The sequence below is a fragment of the Protomyctophum parallelum genome, assembly GCF_964188405.1.
Source record: "Protomyctophum parallelum genome assembly, chromosome: 21".
NCBI lineage: Eukaryota > Metazoa > Chordata > Actinopteri > Myctophiformes > Myctophidae > Protomyctophum > Protomyctophum parallelum.
In genome coordinates, this window is record NC_139713.1 from 4,143,777 (window position 1) to 4,161,495 (window position 17,719).

The window sequence follows — 17,719 nt, forward strand, 5'->3', positions numbered from 1 at the left end:
ACAGGGGCCAGTTTCAACAAGATGGCTTTTACTGGAAATGTGAGCAGCCTTCTCTTTTAAAGAAAAATAATTATTCATTAATTCATTTATTTATTTATTTATTTATGTTGTTTGTTGATTCAATATTTTATATTTCATGGTTTCCCGTGTCTATTTGTTTAAAAACAGCAGATCTGCAAGCTCTTTGGCTCGGCTGCAGTTGGGACGCGTAGAGCTTGCAGATCTGCCGTTTTCGACGGCACGCGACCCCGGAAGTACATACAACGTCCCGACCGCCTCTCGCCGGAGTCTCGCGGTATTCTCCCCGTTATTGTTTTATTGTTATTGGGATCCAACATGGCGTCGTCCGGAGCCGAGGCTGCTGCTGCTGTGGACCCAGAGCCCGCAGAGAGGTAACAAAACACGTTTCTATTGTTGTTGCGACGCACTTTCAGACACATTAACCCCCCCCCCCCTCCGTGTATAAGATAATAAAGTGTTCATTATAAACCTCACCTCCCGTTACGAGTCTAGAGAGATAGCAGGAGAAGAAGTAGCATCTGGCCTAGCAGCTATAGCCTAGCCACCTGCTTCATGATGAATGAGATGAATGCTAATGTATGTGTTGTTCTCCGTCCAGAACAGTGGCTTCCCTCAGAGAGGGGTCCCCACTGCTAAATGATACTTAGTCATAATCAGTCTCTAAATTTTTTGATGAATTGAACAAGGTGGACCCTCTTGTAAACAAGTGTAATGCTTTATTGGGTCGTCCACTCACAGTTAACAGTCTTTGTATTGAGTTGTGCTTGAAATGTAGCCTACTGCAAACCGTTAAATATTTCAATCAGTCAATCAATAGGAACCAAATGGACCCTTATAGGTCTGTAACTCAAGAGAGTGTACACATGGAACCAAATGGACCCGTTGGGGTCCATTTGGTTCCATTTGTACACTCTCTGAGTTAAATTAACATAGATTTTACAATTATAAATTGGGGTCCCAGAGGGGCGGTGGTGGCTCAGGGGTAGAGTGCCTGGATGGAAACCGTAAGGTTGCCAGTTCGAACCCGGGCTCCCCCAGAGTTACTGTCGAAGTGTCCTTGAGCAAGACATTGAACCCCTAATTTCTCCCGATGTGCTAGTTGGTGCCTTGCATGGTTTCCGCTGCCATCGGTGTATGAATGTGTGAATGTAATGCACAATCTCTGTAAAGCGCCTTGGATAAAGGCGCTATATAAATGCACCATTTACCATTTACCATTTAGGTAGAAATGCCGTTAAATGTCAAACTAGGGGGTTCTTGAAATGAAGTGAGAAAAAGATCTTCTCTTATGGGGTCCCTGCAGACATATCTTTTCAAATGGGGGTCCGCATGCCAATTTGGGGGTCCCTGACATGAAAAAGGTTGGGATACCACTGGTCCAGAAACCCTCAAATCATTAGCATAAAACTTGCGTGCTGCTGCTAAATTTAACATTACTTTAATAGTAGTACCGCTGGCAATGAAGTGTCAAGTGTCAACATTAACTTTCTTTTTAGACAATAATGCTACTATAGGACCTCATCAAAGTCAAACACACAGGATTAATAAAATAAAACGGACGGATTTAAAGCAAGCAGATGATGCTGTAGTCTCCCTCCCCTGTTTACATTATTATTTCCAACCTGCTATTTACATTTTTATTTTTTACCTTCCTTTACAATATTCTCAATTTAAAATGGATACTCTCTAAGGGGCGGCGGTGGCTCAGGGTTAGAGTGGCCGGATGGTTCGAACCCGGCTCCCCCAGAGTTAGTGTCGAAGTGTCCTTGAGCAAGACTCTGAACCTCTAATTGCTCCTGATGACATGTGCAGGTTGGTGCCTTGCATGGTTTCCGCCGGCCATCGGTGTATGGCGGCGGGTGTGATTTTTCTTTATTTTTAATTTTTATCATCAACCTTTTATTTTATTTGAAGGACCCCAGTTTGATATGCATTACGTCATGGACCCCTATTATTATTATTATTATTATTATTATTATATTTTCTTATCCCACGATTTTGTAACCCATTTTTCACCCCTGTGTCAATTAACTAATGTGATCCTGGGGAAAGGGAAGGAAAGGTACTATGTTTACCCAGGGTAACTGGACTAAGCATCAGATACTTGTTTACAGCCAGGCCTGTGTAGGCCTGGGCTCTACACACCCTCCGCCAACCTGGGGAGAGCAACAGACTTAACTCATGCTTCCTTCATGCCTGAGTGTCCAAGTTGCTCCTTTACACCTGACAGGGGGGAGTTTCCCTGGTTGGACGTAGCGCGTGGAAGGAACACGTTATTCCAACCAGTTCCTTTCCCCTCCATCAGGTGCCCCGGCTGGCCAGGGGGAGGCAGTTTAGAGACCAGGATTACTACTGCATGTTCTTTGTGCGTTAAGAAACCAGGGTCTGTTGGTCAATGTCATGACCTTTTATATATTCTTCTATTTCAGTGATGCTGGATTTGGTGAACTAGCAGCAAACATGGACACCGAGTCATCCAATGGAAAAGAGGGAACGGTAACTATTTCTAATATGCATTCTGGAGCTTTCCAATTCTCACCTGATGCTTGGCATTTAAAGGACAACTTTAGTTTTTTTCAACCAAGGTTCATGTTTCAGGTTGTTATTAGAGAAACTAAAAGATGTGTGTAAACTTTTCTTCATTTGCTGCTTTCTTTCGTTTTAGGGATTTTAGCTGTTTTTGACAGGGGGGCGGGGGCATTCGAGCATGGCCTAAATATGTATTTTTGTACAAGATTTTATAGCGATTTATTGTTTTATTATTTACTCTACTCCTACTAAACCCCAAGAAATTACATCTGGCCACCAAAGATCACGAGATCTACTGAATGTGTCAAACTGACATATTGAGCCTATACACACAGTATAAGCCTTCCCCCAGTAGGCTACCTTCACATTCAGTAGATCCTGTGATCTTCTGTGGCCAGATGTCATTTCCTGGGGTCTAGTAGGACTATAGTAAATAATAAAAAAATAAATCGCCATAATATTTAGTAAAGAAATACATATTTAGCCCCATGGTCGAATGGCCCCGCCCCCCTGTCAAAAACCGCTAAAATCCCTAAAACTAAAGAAAGCAGCAAGTGAAGAAAAATTAACACTCATCTTTTACTTTCTCTAATAACAACCTAAACATCAACCTTGGCTGAAAAAAACTAAAGTTGTCCTTTAAAGAAAAACTGCTGTTCCAAATGGAGCCAGTGTAGCTATTGCCGTATTTAGTCACTAGTCTCTCAAGAACCGATTCTGAGCTGCGCTGCTGCGCTGCTGAATCTGTCGGCAGGGGCCACGTGTGTATACACATTGTTGTGTGAACAGGTGGATTTTTGCAAAAACACATTTTTGGAACAAAATGCCTCAAATCATCCAATTGCCATCCAAGGCATAAGAAGAAATTGCACCCTTTTTACATTGGCTTATTATAGCGCCACCAGGAGGCCACATCTTGACCAGCCCTGGTGGAGACATGTGCCCCGAGGTGGCACTTTTTCTAGTTTTCGATACTTCTTAAACATTTGTTTTCTAATTGATGGAATCTCTTTGATTTCTTTCTTTTTGATTTCATGAAATCCTGCCCCGCTGTTTGGGTTAAGTGTGTGTTCAGACAACCTACTTCTTAATCCATTTTAGGCATTTACCCCTTTTTGGTGTTAGCATTATGTTATGCTTTAGCTATTGAAAAATAGCAGATCTACAAGCTCATAGCACGCCACCGGAACAGTCTTGATATCGGAAGGTCGCTAGTTCGTATCCCCGGACCGGCACGTTAAAATCACCACCGCTGAAGTGCCCTTGAGCAAGGCATTGAACCCCTACCATGAAATGTTCTATGAGCAGGGCCTGGCTGTAAACAAGTTCTTGAGCTTAGTCCAGTTACCCTGGGTAAACATAGTACCTTTGCTTTGCTTTGCTTTGCTTTACCGAGTGGCGCGCTTACGAGCTTGTAGGTCTGCTATTTTAAAAATAATCAAAGAACGACTGACATAGAAACATAGCTTTTTCAGAAAACTGTCAGGATGTAGAAGACATTTTATAGAATCTGATCTCAGGTCTGAGCATGCTAGATTCCCGACGCAGCTGGGTTGTTCAGTGTATTTATTATTAGGAGCCATGTGTGGATTCACTGCCACGTCCATTATGTTTTGGAAGGGTGACCAATGACCATGCATGTTGTCTTGTCTTGCCTTGTCTTGTCGTACGTTTGTCTTGTTTTTGTTTCAAAACTCGATTTAGGTTATGTGGTTTGTATCAGTGTATCAGCTTCCATGTTAGCATAGGACTATGCAACTTTTTATTTTATTTTATTTTATGCTACCACAATATTTTGTGTATGGTGCTCACAATATCTTTTATATACACATGTTATCTCTTTGATATGTTCCATATGGGTGTGTCACATATACTGTCATTATTTGATTTACTGTATACCCTGAATCTGGAAAAAAGAAAATCTGATCTCAGGTCAAAATGGGTTAAAAAAAAATCTTCTCAGGGTAGGTACCCTCACAAAAAACATGCAGTAATCCTGGTCACTAAACTGCCTCCCCCTGGCCAGCCGGGGCGCCTGATGGAGGGGAAAGGAGCTGGTTGGAATAACGTGTTCCTTCCACGCGCTACGTCCAACCAGGGAAACTCCCCCCTGTCAGGTGTAAAGGAGCAATTTGGACACTCAGGCATGAAGGAAGCATGAGTTCAAGTCCGTTGCTCTCCCCTTGTCCCCCATATATGGGGACTAGGTTGGTCTCCCCTTGTCCCCCATATATGGGGACTAGGTTGCTCTCCCCTTGTCCCCCATATATGGGGACTAGGTTGGTCTCCCCTTGTCCCCCATATATGGGGACTAGGTTGGTCTCCCCTTGTCCCCCATATATGGGGACTAGGTTGGTCTCCCCTTGTCCCCCATATATGGGGACTAGGTTGGTCTCCCCTTGTCCCCCATATATGGGGACTAGGTTGGTGGAGGGTGTGTAGAGCCCAGGATCACATTAGATGGACACAGGGGTGAAAAATGGGTTACAAAATCGTGGGATAAAAAATATATAAAAAAACTCCCCTCCGAACGGTGTTTGTTGTTGTTGTTGCAGGAAACGGTCGGCGAAGGCTCCGAGGCCGCGGACACCTTAACGGGGTCGGGCGACGAGGAGAGTGGGCGCCAGCTGGGCGAGGTGGAGCTGCAGTGTGCTCTGTGCATGAAGTGGTTCACCGCTGACACCTTCGCCATCGACACGGCGTACGGTTATTATTATTCAGATATTAAACCATTTTAGGCGGGAACCCCTTTTTGGTGTTAGCATTACGTTATGCTTTAGCTATTTAAAAATAGCAGATCTACAAGCTGGCGCGCTTCAAGCTTGCTATTTTTTGAAAAATCAAAGAACGACTGACATAAAAACATAGCTTTTTCAGAAAACTGTCATTTTCAAGCAGACATTTTTTAGAATTTGATCTCGGGTCAGAATGGGTTAAACCCTTAGAGCAGGGGTAACCAACCAGGGGTTCGCGAGCTACCAGTAGCTCGCGGGAACCTTTCAAGTCGATCCCGAAGTGTCAGACTGACGGGCAGCCAATACACTGCCAATACACAGCAGAATGTCGTTCGCAAAAAAGAGCAGATCTACAAGCTAACAACGTGTAGAGGCTCGATGCATTTTAGCTTGAAGATCTGTTCCCCTTTCTTCCACCGCACCGCCCTCGGCCCTCCCCCTTTTAGCACTCTGTGCTCATGTGCTGTGTCCTGTGTGTCTGTTGTTCCCCTCGCAGGCAGCACACTAGCACGCAGCATGACACGTTGAATACTAAACTTATTTGTGAAGTTCGAACGCCAACTTTTAACTTAACCAAACGTGGGAGAAACACTGTGCACGGCTGCACGCACAAATAAAGAGGGCACTCGCGCACGCACATGACGGATTATTATCGATCAAAACAATCCTTAGCGTCGCTTACAAAAGCATGTGTTGCACAGCATGAATGATAAGTAATCACCGACCTGGCTGGATAAATGTCACTATGACAAAGTGTCAAAATGTTTAGTGCCGCTGTCAAAACATGACACAGTGAGAGTTGAAGATTCTAACTATTGGAACAAGAAAGCCACAGTTTTGAAGGAAGTGGGTCCTAGACAGGGCTTGACGCTTAGCTCATGGATGATAGACAGACTATCCGTTTTTATCCTGCTGTTCTATCATTTGATATTCGATGCAGGGCAAGATGCTCGATTGTGAATTAAATTGTAACATTCTCCTTGGCTTTGACTACTTCAGACAGAACATCTGACACACAGCTACAGTAGACTATTAATTTACTATTAGCTGTTAACTTACTCGGCTGCCTACCGTTGCTCGTTAAGCAGGTCACACAATGGATATGGACCACTGATATTTATCCAGCCAGGTCGGTGATTACTTATCATTCATGCTGTGCAACACATGCTTTTGTAAGCGACGCTAAGGATTGTTTTGATCGATAATAATCCGTCATGTGCGTGCGCGAGTGCACTCTTTATTTGTGCGTGCAGCCGTGCACAGTGTTTCTCCCACGTTTGGTTAAAAGTTGGCGTTCGAACTTTACAAATAAGTTTAGTATTCAACGTGTCGGGGATGCAATCATGAACTCGTATGACTGACTCACATCTTAATGACACCCTCAGACTGGCAATCACTAAATATGAACCAGATTTCAAAACGCTTGCAGATAAAGTGCAGTCACAGCAGTCTCATTAAAGGTGGGCTGACCCTGAGAGTATGTCACCATATCTGTGCAAATTTATATGGTCATGTTATGCCTATGTCATTTGAACATCTGCCAATGTGAATATTCATTGAAATGAGAAACAAAATATTGTGCAATTCATGTCCTTTGCATTTTGTTTTATTTAAAAAAAACTCAACAAAGAAGTTTATTTGTATTTTTGTCCTAATATTTCTTATTTCTAATACATTTGTCTTCATTTTATTTGACATTGATAATATAACTTACTATAAGTATTTATTCTAATTTAAGCTTTAGTCTTTGTGTGGATGTGTGCACATGCATTGAGCCTGTCAGAAATAGCAAAACAACAAGTGTTTTTTCTAACACGTTTTAGTGGTAGATCTTGGCTTACAATTGGGAATAAAATGGGCTCTTGGGCTTGAAAAGGTTGGTTTACCACTGCCTTAGAGTATATATGAATAGAGAAGGCACCCAGAGGAAACCCTGAAGCGAAATGGACATAGTGGCCGGATTTGTCACATGAACGCGCTGCTCCGTTGACTATCATTGCGCACGTTCATGTGTTTGGGGCCATGACACGTGAACGGATGTTTCATACGGCACAATGATAGTCAACGGCAGCGCGTTCATGTGTTTGGGGCCATGACACGTGAACGGATGTTTCATACGGCACAATGATAGTCAACGGCAGCGCGTTCATGTGTTTGGGGCAAATTAGCCTGACCTAAGCAGAGACATTTCTGGCCTAGATGGGAGGGTCGCGCCTCAGAAATGCGCGCACCCTGATTGGATCTCATCGATCTGTCCGTCACCCCCGGCCCCTCCTCTCCCCCCTAGTGCAGCGCTACGTCACATCATTTAGTGCGGCGCCCACCCGGAAGGGTTGACTCACACTTTTAGACTGGTTCAGCCCACGGCTTTTTCCAGGCTTTCATCTTTCGCGCAGACGAAATGAAAGCCTGGGTATCGAGGCTAGGGGCAAATCCATCCCAGAATACACTGTTCCTACCAGGAAGGAGGAGTGAAATCGCCTCATGCGCTTTTGAGCAACTTAATGCAAGTGGATGGGAGGAGAACTCGGGTGTCTTCTCTATTCATATATACTCTAAGGTTAAACCATTTAGACCTGACCTCAAAATAAATAAATAAATATATTCAAAATCCTCCAGTTTTCTGAAATAAATATTTTCACGATTTTTCAAAAGTAGCAGACCTACAAGCTCGTAGCGCACCACTCGGTGGCGAGCCATGAGCTTGTAGATCTGCTATTTTTCAATAGCTAAATTATATCATAATGTTTAAAACACCAAAAGGGGTTCCTGCCCAAAATGGGTTAAACCATTTAGACCTGAGGCCGATTTAAAAAATAAATAAAAATAAAAGGCTTCTAAATCCTAACTATAACTGAGCGGCGGTGGATCAGTGGGTAGAGTGGCCCGGATGGTAACCGTAAGGTTGCCAGTTCGAACCCTGTGGGCTCCCCCAGAGTTAGTGTCGAAGTGTCCTTGAGCAAGACTCTGAACCCCTAAATTGCTCCTGATGAGCAGGTTGGTGCCTTGCATGGTTTCCGCTGCCATCGGTGGGTGTGTGTGTGTGTGTGTGTGAGAGAGACTGGGTGAATTGATGCACAATCTATGTAAAGCGCCTTGGATAAAGTGTGTGGTTCAACATGAGCTGAGATCGGGGTGCATACTTAGTTTAGACTACCAGTCATTGGATAGACATGGGTTAAGGTTAGGTTTAGACTAGTCATCGGTTAGACATGGGTTAAGGTTAGGTTTAAGTGTGCTGCCACGTGGGAGGTTAGGTTTAGACTAGTCATCGGTTAGACATGGGTTAAGGTTAGGTTTAGACTAGTCATCGGTTAGACATGGGTTAAGGTTAGGTTTAGACTAGTCATCGGTTAGACATGGGTTAAGGTTAGGTTTAGGTGTGCTGCCCCGTGGGAGGTTAGGTTTAGACTAGTCATCGGTTAGACATGGGTTAAGGTTAGGTTTAGACTAGTCATCGGTTAGACATGGGTTAAGGTTAGGTTTAGACTAGTCATCGGTTAGACATGGGTTAAGGTTAGGTTTAGGTGTGCTGCCCCGTGGGAGGTTAGGTTTAGACTAGTCATCGGTTAGACATGGGTTAAGGTTAGGTTTAGACTAGTCATCGGTTAGACATGGGTTAAGGTTAGGTTTAGACTAGTCATCGGTTAGACATGGGTTAAGGTTAGGTTTAGGTGTGCTGCCACGTGGGAGGTTAGGTTTAGGATGAGGGTTTGAGATAGGTTGTAGTTGTAGGACTAATGACTGGTCTAACCCAATGACTAGTCTAAACCAAAAACTAAAGTACTGCACCCCTGAGATCACATGCACATGCACTATAGGGCGATGGAAGTATTCCTTAATTTAAGCACATTTATTTTTAAATATTTGTATCATTTTGTACCATTCTAGAACCTGCCTTCCCTTCATGACCAACTACGTGTTCCACTGCAACGTGTGTCATCACAGCGGAAACACCTACTTCCTCCGGAAGCAAGCCAGTAGGTGTTCAGCTTTATGTTGTGTGGATGTGGAACGCTTCAGTTGTACTTGTCTTGTACATACTGTACCAGTACAATCGGGTGTTTGTATGTACAGTATGTAATGTGGTCTTATAGCTCACAGCGGGAGGTATACTATGGTCCGACGGAGCATTGGTTCCACATGCTAATATGGTTTCTGCCTCGGATTCGGGTTCTTGGAAACGCCTCCCCCCCAGCCACTGCGTTAGTTTTACTGAGGTTAGGTTTAAGTATAGTTTTACTGAGGTTAGGTTTAGGTATAGTTTTACTGAGGTTAAGGTTAGGTTTAGGTATAGTTTTACTGAGGTTAAAGGAGAATTCCATACTAAAAGGCTTTCTTACCTTTCTTTGTAGTCGTTACGTCCCCACCAAAGAGGTCCAGGTGTTATTTTGTGCAAAAGCTCCTTATTGGCTATTTCCCCTACCATAAGCCCTACATGAATTGCATTGAATTGAATGGGAATTGAATGGGGCTATGGGGTATTGTGCTAATTCGGTTATTTCCATCGCTCAAAATTATTATTTCTTTGTATATATCCTCTCTTCATAATGTAAATAATATCCCAAGCGGCACACTTTACTACTTATTTCGATGGAAATAAGCTAATTAGCATAACACCCCATAGCCCCATTCAATTCCCATTCAATGCAATTCATTGAGGGCTTATGGTAGGGGAAATAGCCAATAAGGAGTTTTTGCACAAGAAAACACCTGGACCTCTTTGGTGGGGACGTAACAACACGACGTTTATACAGTTGTAAAATATTTTATTTTCCGTACACCGGCTGAACATGTAAACATGGTTCCCTCCACAATTCACATCAGAATACCTGCTCCCACTGCGCATGCGTATAAATCCTAGTGTCCGTTGCCGTAAAGGAAACTATAGAGAACTGTCGTAAAGTGTACAATAGAGAACAACACAAGTTAACAATCTCCCTCTTCTTTCTTTAAAATAAAAAATTGATTCAGTCATCCCATAAACCAAGTGCAAAGAAGAAAAGTCAAAAAGAAAAACATTCAAGAAAAATAACAAAATACAAACTTCTCCACTTTGTCTTTTTTTTTTTAGGCTGGATGCCATAGCCCTTCACAGAGTGCTTTCAAGAGCACTAGAGGTGACGCTCCCTTTTTAGTCAGACAGTCAGCGAGTTGGGCTTTCGTCACTGACCAGAGCACCTTTTTGATTGTTTTACTCTGAACGAGCTCTTTGATGCCGCTTATGTCTAACCGAAGTCTCTTCTCTGTGACCTGTTTAGTGGATTTAAGGGCATCGTAAAGGGAGTGATTGTCAGTCACACAGACCAACCCGGGAGCATTCAATTCGGCAGTCCCAGTAGTGAGCTCAGAAAAGAGGGTGGCAAGGAAAATTGCATTGTCAATTCCATCCGACATGGCAAGAGTCTCTCCCGCAAGTGTGCTCCGCACTACACGTCTGATCCTCTTCGATTGCCAACAGAGAGGAGAAAAAACCTTCCGCTTTCCCCCATGAGTGTGATCAATGTCCCCCCTTGTGTACCTCCATCTGGCAAGTTCCCCAGCGAAGCATCACTGAAAACAGTCAAGTTCAAAGCATCATTATTACCCAAATGCTGAAATTTCAGAGTAACCTTTTCAGCTTTAAGTTTACGAATCACCTTATTTGCATCATGAATGGACTGTACAGTAGAATTTTTTAGAATGGATGCCAAAATACAGGCATCAAACATAACATCAGGTCTGGTTTGCCTTGCAACCCAAAGAATTTGTCCTATTTTTGATCTCAGCTGCTCTCTTTCAGTTTCACTAAGAGCTGAATCTCTTTGTATAGCACGTGCTGGCTGCATGTGGATGAGTTGCATGTTGTCAATATAACTCTGCTGATGCATCTCTATGACACCATTTACAGTGACAATATCCAGTCCCACATAGCAGAAATTCCCATGTTCCTCGCGTCCCACATGCAACGCAGACTTCAGTCGAGGAATCACATCAGTTACAAAGTGTTGCGAGCCGGCCCAGAGAAAATCATCTACATGACATGCCAGTACACCTTTAACTTTGCATTGGTCATCTAACCAATAAAAGACTGCAGGATCCACTTTTGACACTTTAGCACCTGTGCTCAGCATGATTTCTTTCACTCTATTATACCAATAAAGTGATGCATCAGCAAGACTATATACACATTTCTTTAGTTTCCATAGAATCCCTTTACTGTTTGCTTCCGGGGGTGGGCGGACATGAATGTCCCTTGACAACTCCATGCCCTGCAAAAAAGCAGATTTAATGTCCATAGAATGGACTTCCCACTGATTTTGGCAAATCACTGCTAGCAATAACCTCAGGGATTCAGAGGCACAGGTCGGTGAATCTTTCTGCAGCTGTTGAGTATTAAACTCTTCAAACCCCCTGGCTACAAGCCTAGCTTTAGGTACAATACCCTTGTCAGTTTCTTTTAGACTACAGACCCAACGGGTGGAAACACATTTCTGGCCTGCATCTTCAACCTCTTCAAAAACATCATTATTGTTCCAGTTGTCAATCTCTACTTGTTTTGCTTCATCAAATGATATGTCTTTTGTTATAAGAACATCAGCATCCCTGACTTCTGAATCGGATTCAATGTTGAGACTATTCACACGTGACAGATCAACCGCCTCCTTTTGACCATGATCCCCATAATTTTCAATAAATTGCAGGTTATACCAATTTTTGTACCCTCCTGTGGCTTTGCCTGCCCTATTAAGGACTTTAGCTCTACATAGAACACTTTCATCTCTTTTCATAAAAGTTACAGTCTGTCCTGCTTTTACCTTGACACTTGCAGAAATCACAGGGTTATCATCACAGACATTGTGCTCCATTCCAGTTTGTGTTACATCATTTTGAGTCACTAAAGTATGAGCTCCCTCTCCTGCATTGGACTCCCTGTCACTTTCCTGTTCGTTGTCTGTGTTTTGTTCAGTAAATGAGCTACCTGTGGCTCTGTTCACCACACCTGTGTTTTCACTAACTGCTGCTTGGTTCTGTACAATTGTCTCACTGTTTGTGTCATTGAGGACCTCATCTTGAACACGTGTGTGTATCTTATTAAGCCTTAAGTGATGTACTCTAACAAGGATACCACCATGTCGTACAAATACAACAGCCCCATCCTGACCAATAACTACCCCTGGTCCCTTCCACTCTGTACTGTCAGCTCGTTTGTAATAAATAGACTTTGTCTCCTGTCTCATACTTTTCATCTGTGGGTCTGAGCTGCTTACGTAGTGCTCTCCTTATCCTCTCTGAACATTCAGATTCAGTGAAAGCTTTCCTAGAAGCATGCAACGCTGATATGTGTTGCCCTACCCTTGCACTTACTGTAGTGCCTTCTAGTGCAGGTAGTTTATCAATTAATACAGAAGGAAGGTTAGGGTTTTGACCAAATACCAGTTGATGTGGGCTATAACCATGAACACTGTGCATACAGTTCTTAGCCATGAGGGCCCAGTCTAGGGCAGTGTGCCAGTCACATCCGTTTTCCTGTCTCACTTTCAGGAGGATGTCGGTGAGAGTCTGATTATGTCTTTCCAACAGCCCGTTGCTCCAGGGACTGTATCCTGCTGTTGTCCTCGTCTCCATGTTGAAGTTTTCCGCCATATCTCTGAACTCTGCGTTATTGAACTCTCCACCGCTGTCGCTGTACAGAATACGAGGGGGACCGTGAACACTTATCCATGTGTGGATAAGGGAGTTGACTATTTCAGAGGCTTTCTTCGTTTTCACAATACTTCCTGTGCTGAAGCGTGTGAATTGGTCAATCACATGTAGATACCATACTCCTGGCTCCAACTCGTGCAGGTCCACCGCCACTGTTTCATTATACTCTGAAGCTAGAGGCAGACCAACAGCTGGCTTCGGCTTAGCTTTGCTGTATCTCTGACATAATGTCACAATCATGCACTATTTGTTGCAAAAATAGTGAGGCAGTCCTTGTCTTTGTTTCCCGAGCTCTGGATTAGCCTCTGCAGCCTGTCTGCAGATGCGTGGCCAAACTGTTTGTGTAGCTTGAGAAGGACTTTACGCTTTTCGGCTGAGGACATGTTTTCTGTCACTGTCAGGGCTTCATCTTCAGCTGTCGCTGCAAGTATCACGTCATCTTTCATTCGCTGCGTTGTGTTATCTTTGTCTCTTATGTCTACACAGTAGTGTCCTGAGCTAGTGAACTCAAGAGGAATCTGCTGCTTAAACATTACTGCTCTGTCATTCTCCATGTCTAAAACAGTTCCTGCCTTCTTCAGTGAAGATTTACTCAGTAACAGTGGAATGTCAGCATTGACCACTTCAGCCTCAATGTGACATTTTGTGTGTCCTATTTTAGCAGGTAGTTTCACTTTTCTGGTGGAATATACCAAGTTGCCATCTCCAAAACGAAATGGTCTGGAACTGGAATTTTCTGTCTTCATCCTTTTGTCTGCCTGCTCTTGACTAAGACCATTAACAAAACTGTCAAGCCATTTCTCCCCACATACAGTACGAGTGCATGCAGTGTCTATGATGGCGGATCCCACTGATTCAGTTATGAAAATCTCTGCGTCAGACATGGGGTTATTTGTCAACAACGTGATGTTAACTTCATCTACATTTTCGTCTTCAGTTAATCTTACTTGTTCGTTCTTCTTGTGGGGACAGTCCTTGGCCCAATGAAATGTGCTTTGACACACAGCACATCTTGACCGTTTACCGAACTTATCCAATGGGTTGGTGCCCGGCAACAATGTCCTTTCACTCCTTTGTTGAAATGTCGTGTTCCGTCTTCCTTGTCCTTGTCGTTGTTCAGTGAAGAAAGCTGCATCCTGGTTTAGTTGTATCCCGCGTGACGGTCCTGGCGCCGTCTTCCCTCCAAAAATCCGCTTGAGTGCCGACTTCATCGATGCAAACTTTAAGTCGGGGCACGCCGTTAGTGCTAGTTGTCTGTCTTTTTCATCGAGGCAGGCCGTGTCTAACAGCTTGAAGGCTAACACCGCATCTGGAAGCGCCATGTTGTACCTTTTGATTCGGTTGTAACGCTGCTCAAAGTCGATTATGTAATCTGCCATGGAAACCGAACTGTCTTTCATTAAACGATCAAACTGAGAATACGCTTCGTACGCGCGGTCCTTTTCTTCTTGCTGAAACACGCCGTCCAGTTTAGCTAATAATGTCTCCATACCAGTATCATTGTCCAAGTCTTCTGCTGATATCTCCATCGCGATTTCCCTGGCTCGTCCTTCCAGTCCCAAAGCCACTGCAAGCGCCTGTTTCTTCTTGTCGAGTTCGGTAACTCGCGACCATATGTTGACTTCATTTTTCCAACCTTCATACGGCTTGGTTTCGTCAAACTTCGGCGGTACTCTGTAGTTTGCAGCCATCTTCAAACCATCCTCTGCTACCAATGTTGATTAGGTCTTAATAAACACGACGTTTATACAGTTGTAAAAGATTTTATTTTCCGTACACCGGCTGAACATGTAAACATGGTTCCCTCCACAATTCACATCTGAATACCTGCTCCCACTGCGCATGCGTATAAATCCTAGTGTCCGTTGCCGTAAAGGAAACTATAGAGAACTGTCGTAAAGTGTACAATAGAGAACAACACAAGTTAACAACAACTACAAAGAAAGATAAGAAAGCATTCTAGCATGGAATTCTCCTTTAAGGTTAGGGTTAGGTTTAGGTACAGTTTTACTGAGGTTGAGGTTAGGGTTAGGTTTAGGTATAGTTTTACTGAGGTTGAGGTTAGGGTTAGGTTTAACAATACTACAGCATGACGTAGCGATATCATCCTGATGACTACAAAACAATACTACAACATGACGTAACGATATCATCCTGATGACTACAAAACAATACTACAACATGACGTAACGATATCATCCTGATGACTACAAAACAATACTACAACATGACGTAACGATATCATCCTGATGACTACAAAACAATACTACAACATGACGTAGCGATATCATCCTGATGACTACAAAACAATGACTACAACATGACGTAGCGATATCATCCTGATGACTACAGTCTTAATTTTTCTTCATTTGCTGCTTTCTTTTGTTTTAGGGATTTTAGCGGTTTTTGACAGGGGGGCGGGGGCATTCGAGCATGGGGCTAAATATGTATTTCTTTACAAAATATTGTGGCGATTATTTTTATTATTATTTACTATAGTCCTATTAGACCCCAGGAAATGACATCTGGCCACAGAAATTCACAGGATCTACTGAATGTGAAGGTAGCCTATTGGGGGGGAAGCAACACTGTGTTATAGGCTCAATATGTCAGTTTGACACATTCAGTAGATCTCGTGATCTTTGGTGGCCAGATGTAATTTCTTGGGGTTTAGTAGGAGTAGAGTAAATAATAAATCAATATAAAATATTGTATAAAAATACATATTTAGTCCTATGCTCGAATGCCCCCGCCCCCCTGTCAAAAACAGCTAAAATCCCTAAAACGAAAGAAAGCAGCAAATGAAGAAAAGTTTACACTCATCTTTTACTTTCTCTAATAACAACCTGAAACATGAACCTTGGTTGAAAAAAAACTAAAGTTGTCCTTTAAGGAGATGTGTCTGACGGCTCTGGCTAACCTGACTCCATTCTGTTTGTTCCAGACCTTAAGGAGATGTGTCTGACCGCTCTGGCTAACCTGACTCCATTCTGTTTGTTCCAGACCTTAAGGAGATGTGTCTGACCGCTCTGGCCAACCTGACGTGGAGGTCCAGGACCCAGGAGGAACACCCAAAGACCATGTTCTCCAAGGACAAGGTTGTTCAGTCAGTCCAGAGACAAACAAACTGTTTTGGGGGTTTTTGGGGTTTTTGAGTGGTGCAACCCAGTGTTGTTTTTGGCAGCAAATTTCTGTTTTAGTCATAGTCTCTTGAATAGTTTTCACTTAGTTTTAGTCACATTTTAGTCACCTGGGATGTTCTAGTGTTTAGTCTAGTTTTATTCGACTAAATGTCATACGATTTTAGTCGACTAAATCTACAGTTGATTTAGTCGACTAAAATGTGTTTTGACAGGCCTTGATGTCATATTTTACACTTTGGTTGCATGCTGAAAATAGCAGATATACAATCTCACATTGTGAGATTGTATTGTATTGTATTGTATTTTCAGCATGCAACTCAGCATAAAACTGGATCTCTTGTCCACTAGTCCCTTCCTAACATTTTAGTCTAGTTTTTTATATTTAGTCTTAGTTTTAGTCATCATAGATTTCGTTTTTATTTAGTTTTTATTTAGTTTTAGTCAGTGAAAAAAGGTAGTCGACGACCATTTTTCGTCTTAGTTTTAGTCGACGATAACAACACTGGTGCAACCACTCCAAGGAACAGCAATGTCCGTGTCTGTGTGATTAACCTATGTGTCCGCCTATGTGTTGGTTAATGAGCGCCAGTATAATGAGAACCAGTAGGGGCGCTGTTGTGCCATGCAGAAACAGAGAGAGAGAGAGAGACAGTGCTGCACTGTTGCCTGCTAATGAGTTGTACATATACTATATAGTGCTAATGAGTTGTACTAAAGTACAACAATAATGTTGTACTTTAGCTATTGAAAAATAGCAGATCTACAAGCTCATAGCTACGAGCTTGTAGATGCTTCTGGGGGGGGGGGGGGGGGGGGGGGGGGGGAACAACATATTTTCAGAGGGCAATTACGTATATTTTTGGGGGTCCTTGACATGAAAATGTTTGAGAACCACTGATATGGAAAAACATGGGGTTTTTCTGAAAGCCGTCAAGATTTAGAAGACATTTGTAGAGTCGTCCTCCGGTTTAAATAGGTTAAAACATTTCAGATCTACAAGCTCGTAGCGCGCCACCGAGTGGCGCGCTACGAGCTTGTAGGTCTGCTATTTTTGGAAAATCGTGATAATGCGGCACAAATCTCTGAATATATATTTTCAGAATATTTCTTTTTTAATTTCAACGTCAGGCCTAAATGGGTTTTAACTGTAACTTGTTATTGTTTCATACTCGTTGTTGCAGGACATCATTCCGTTCATCGATAAGCACTGGGAGTGCATGACCACTCGTCAGAGACCAGGGAAGGTCACATGGCCCAACAACATTGTGAAAACCATGGTAACTAACGTAGCTTTATTTTCATGGGTTAAAAGTGGGTAGTTTGTGTGTGTAGTCTCGCGTGGTCCAGACTGTTGCAGTGTTGTTTTTGGGCAGCAAAGTTTGATTTTAGTCTCATTTTAGTCAATTTACAATTTACAATGTAGGCATTTAGCAGACGCTCTTAATCCAGAGCGACTTACAATAATCAAGAACAAAAGCATGGGAATACATCACAAAAGCATTTATCATAAAACATGCGTAAGCTAAGAAAGTAACAGTGGAATATCTATATTATGAGACTATACATATAAACTATATATATATATATATATACTACTATGCTATA

At 42.8% G+C, this 17,719-nt stretch overlaps 1 protein-coding gene across 1 annotated transcript in view; it reads left to right on the forward strand.

Annotated features, from left to right (window-relative positions):
- The first annotated feature begins 340 nt into the window (after positions 1-340).
- The window catches only part of ash2l (ash2 like, histone lysine methyltransferase complex subunit), a 51,421-nt gene continuing 34,042 nt past the window's right edge, over positions 341-17,719 (forward strand). The window contains exons 1-6 of the mRNA XM_083793167.1: positions 341-392; positions 2,451-2,517; positions 5,106-5,251; positions 9,177-9,265; positions 15,975-16,069; positions 17,296-17,391. Coding sequence (XP_083649293.1) covers positions 2,482-2,517; positions 5,106-5,251; positions 9,177-9,265; positions 15,975-16,069; positions 17,296-17,391 — 462 coding nt within the window. The 5' untranslated portion in view covers positions 341-392; positions 2,451-2,481. The remainder of the gene's footprint in view (positions 393-2,450; positions 2,518-5,105; positions 5,252-9,176; positions 9,266-15,974; positions 16,070-17,295; positions 17,392-17,719) is intronic.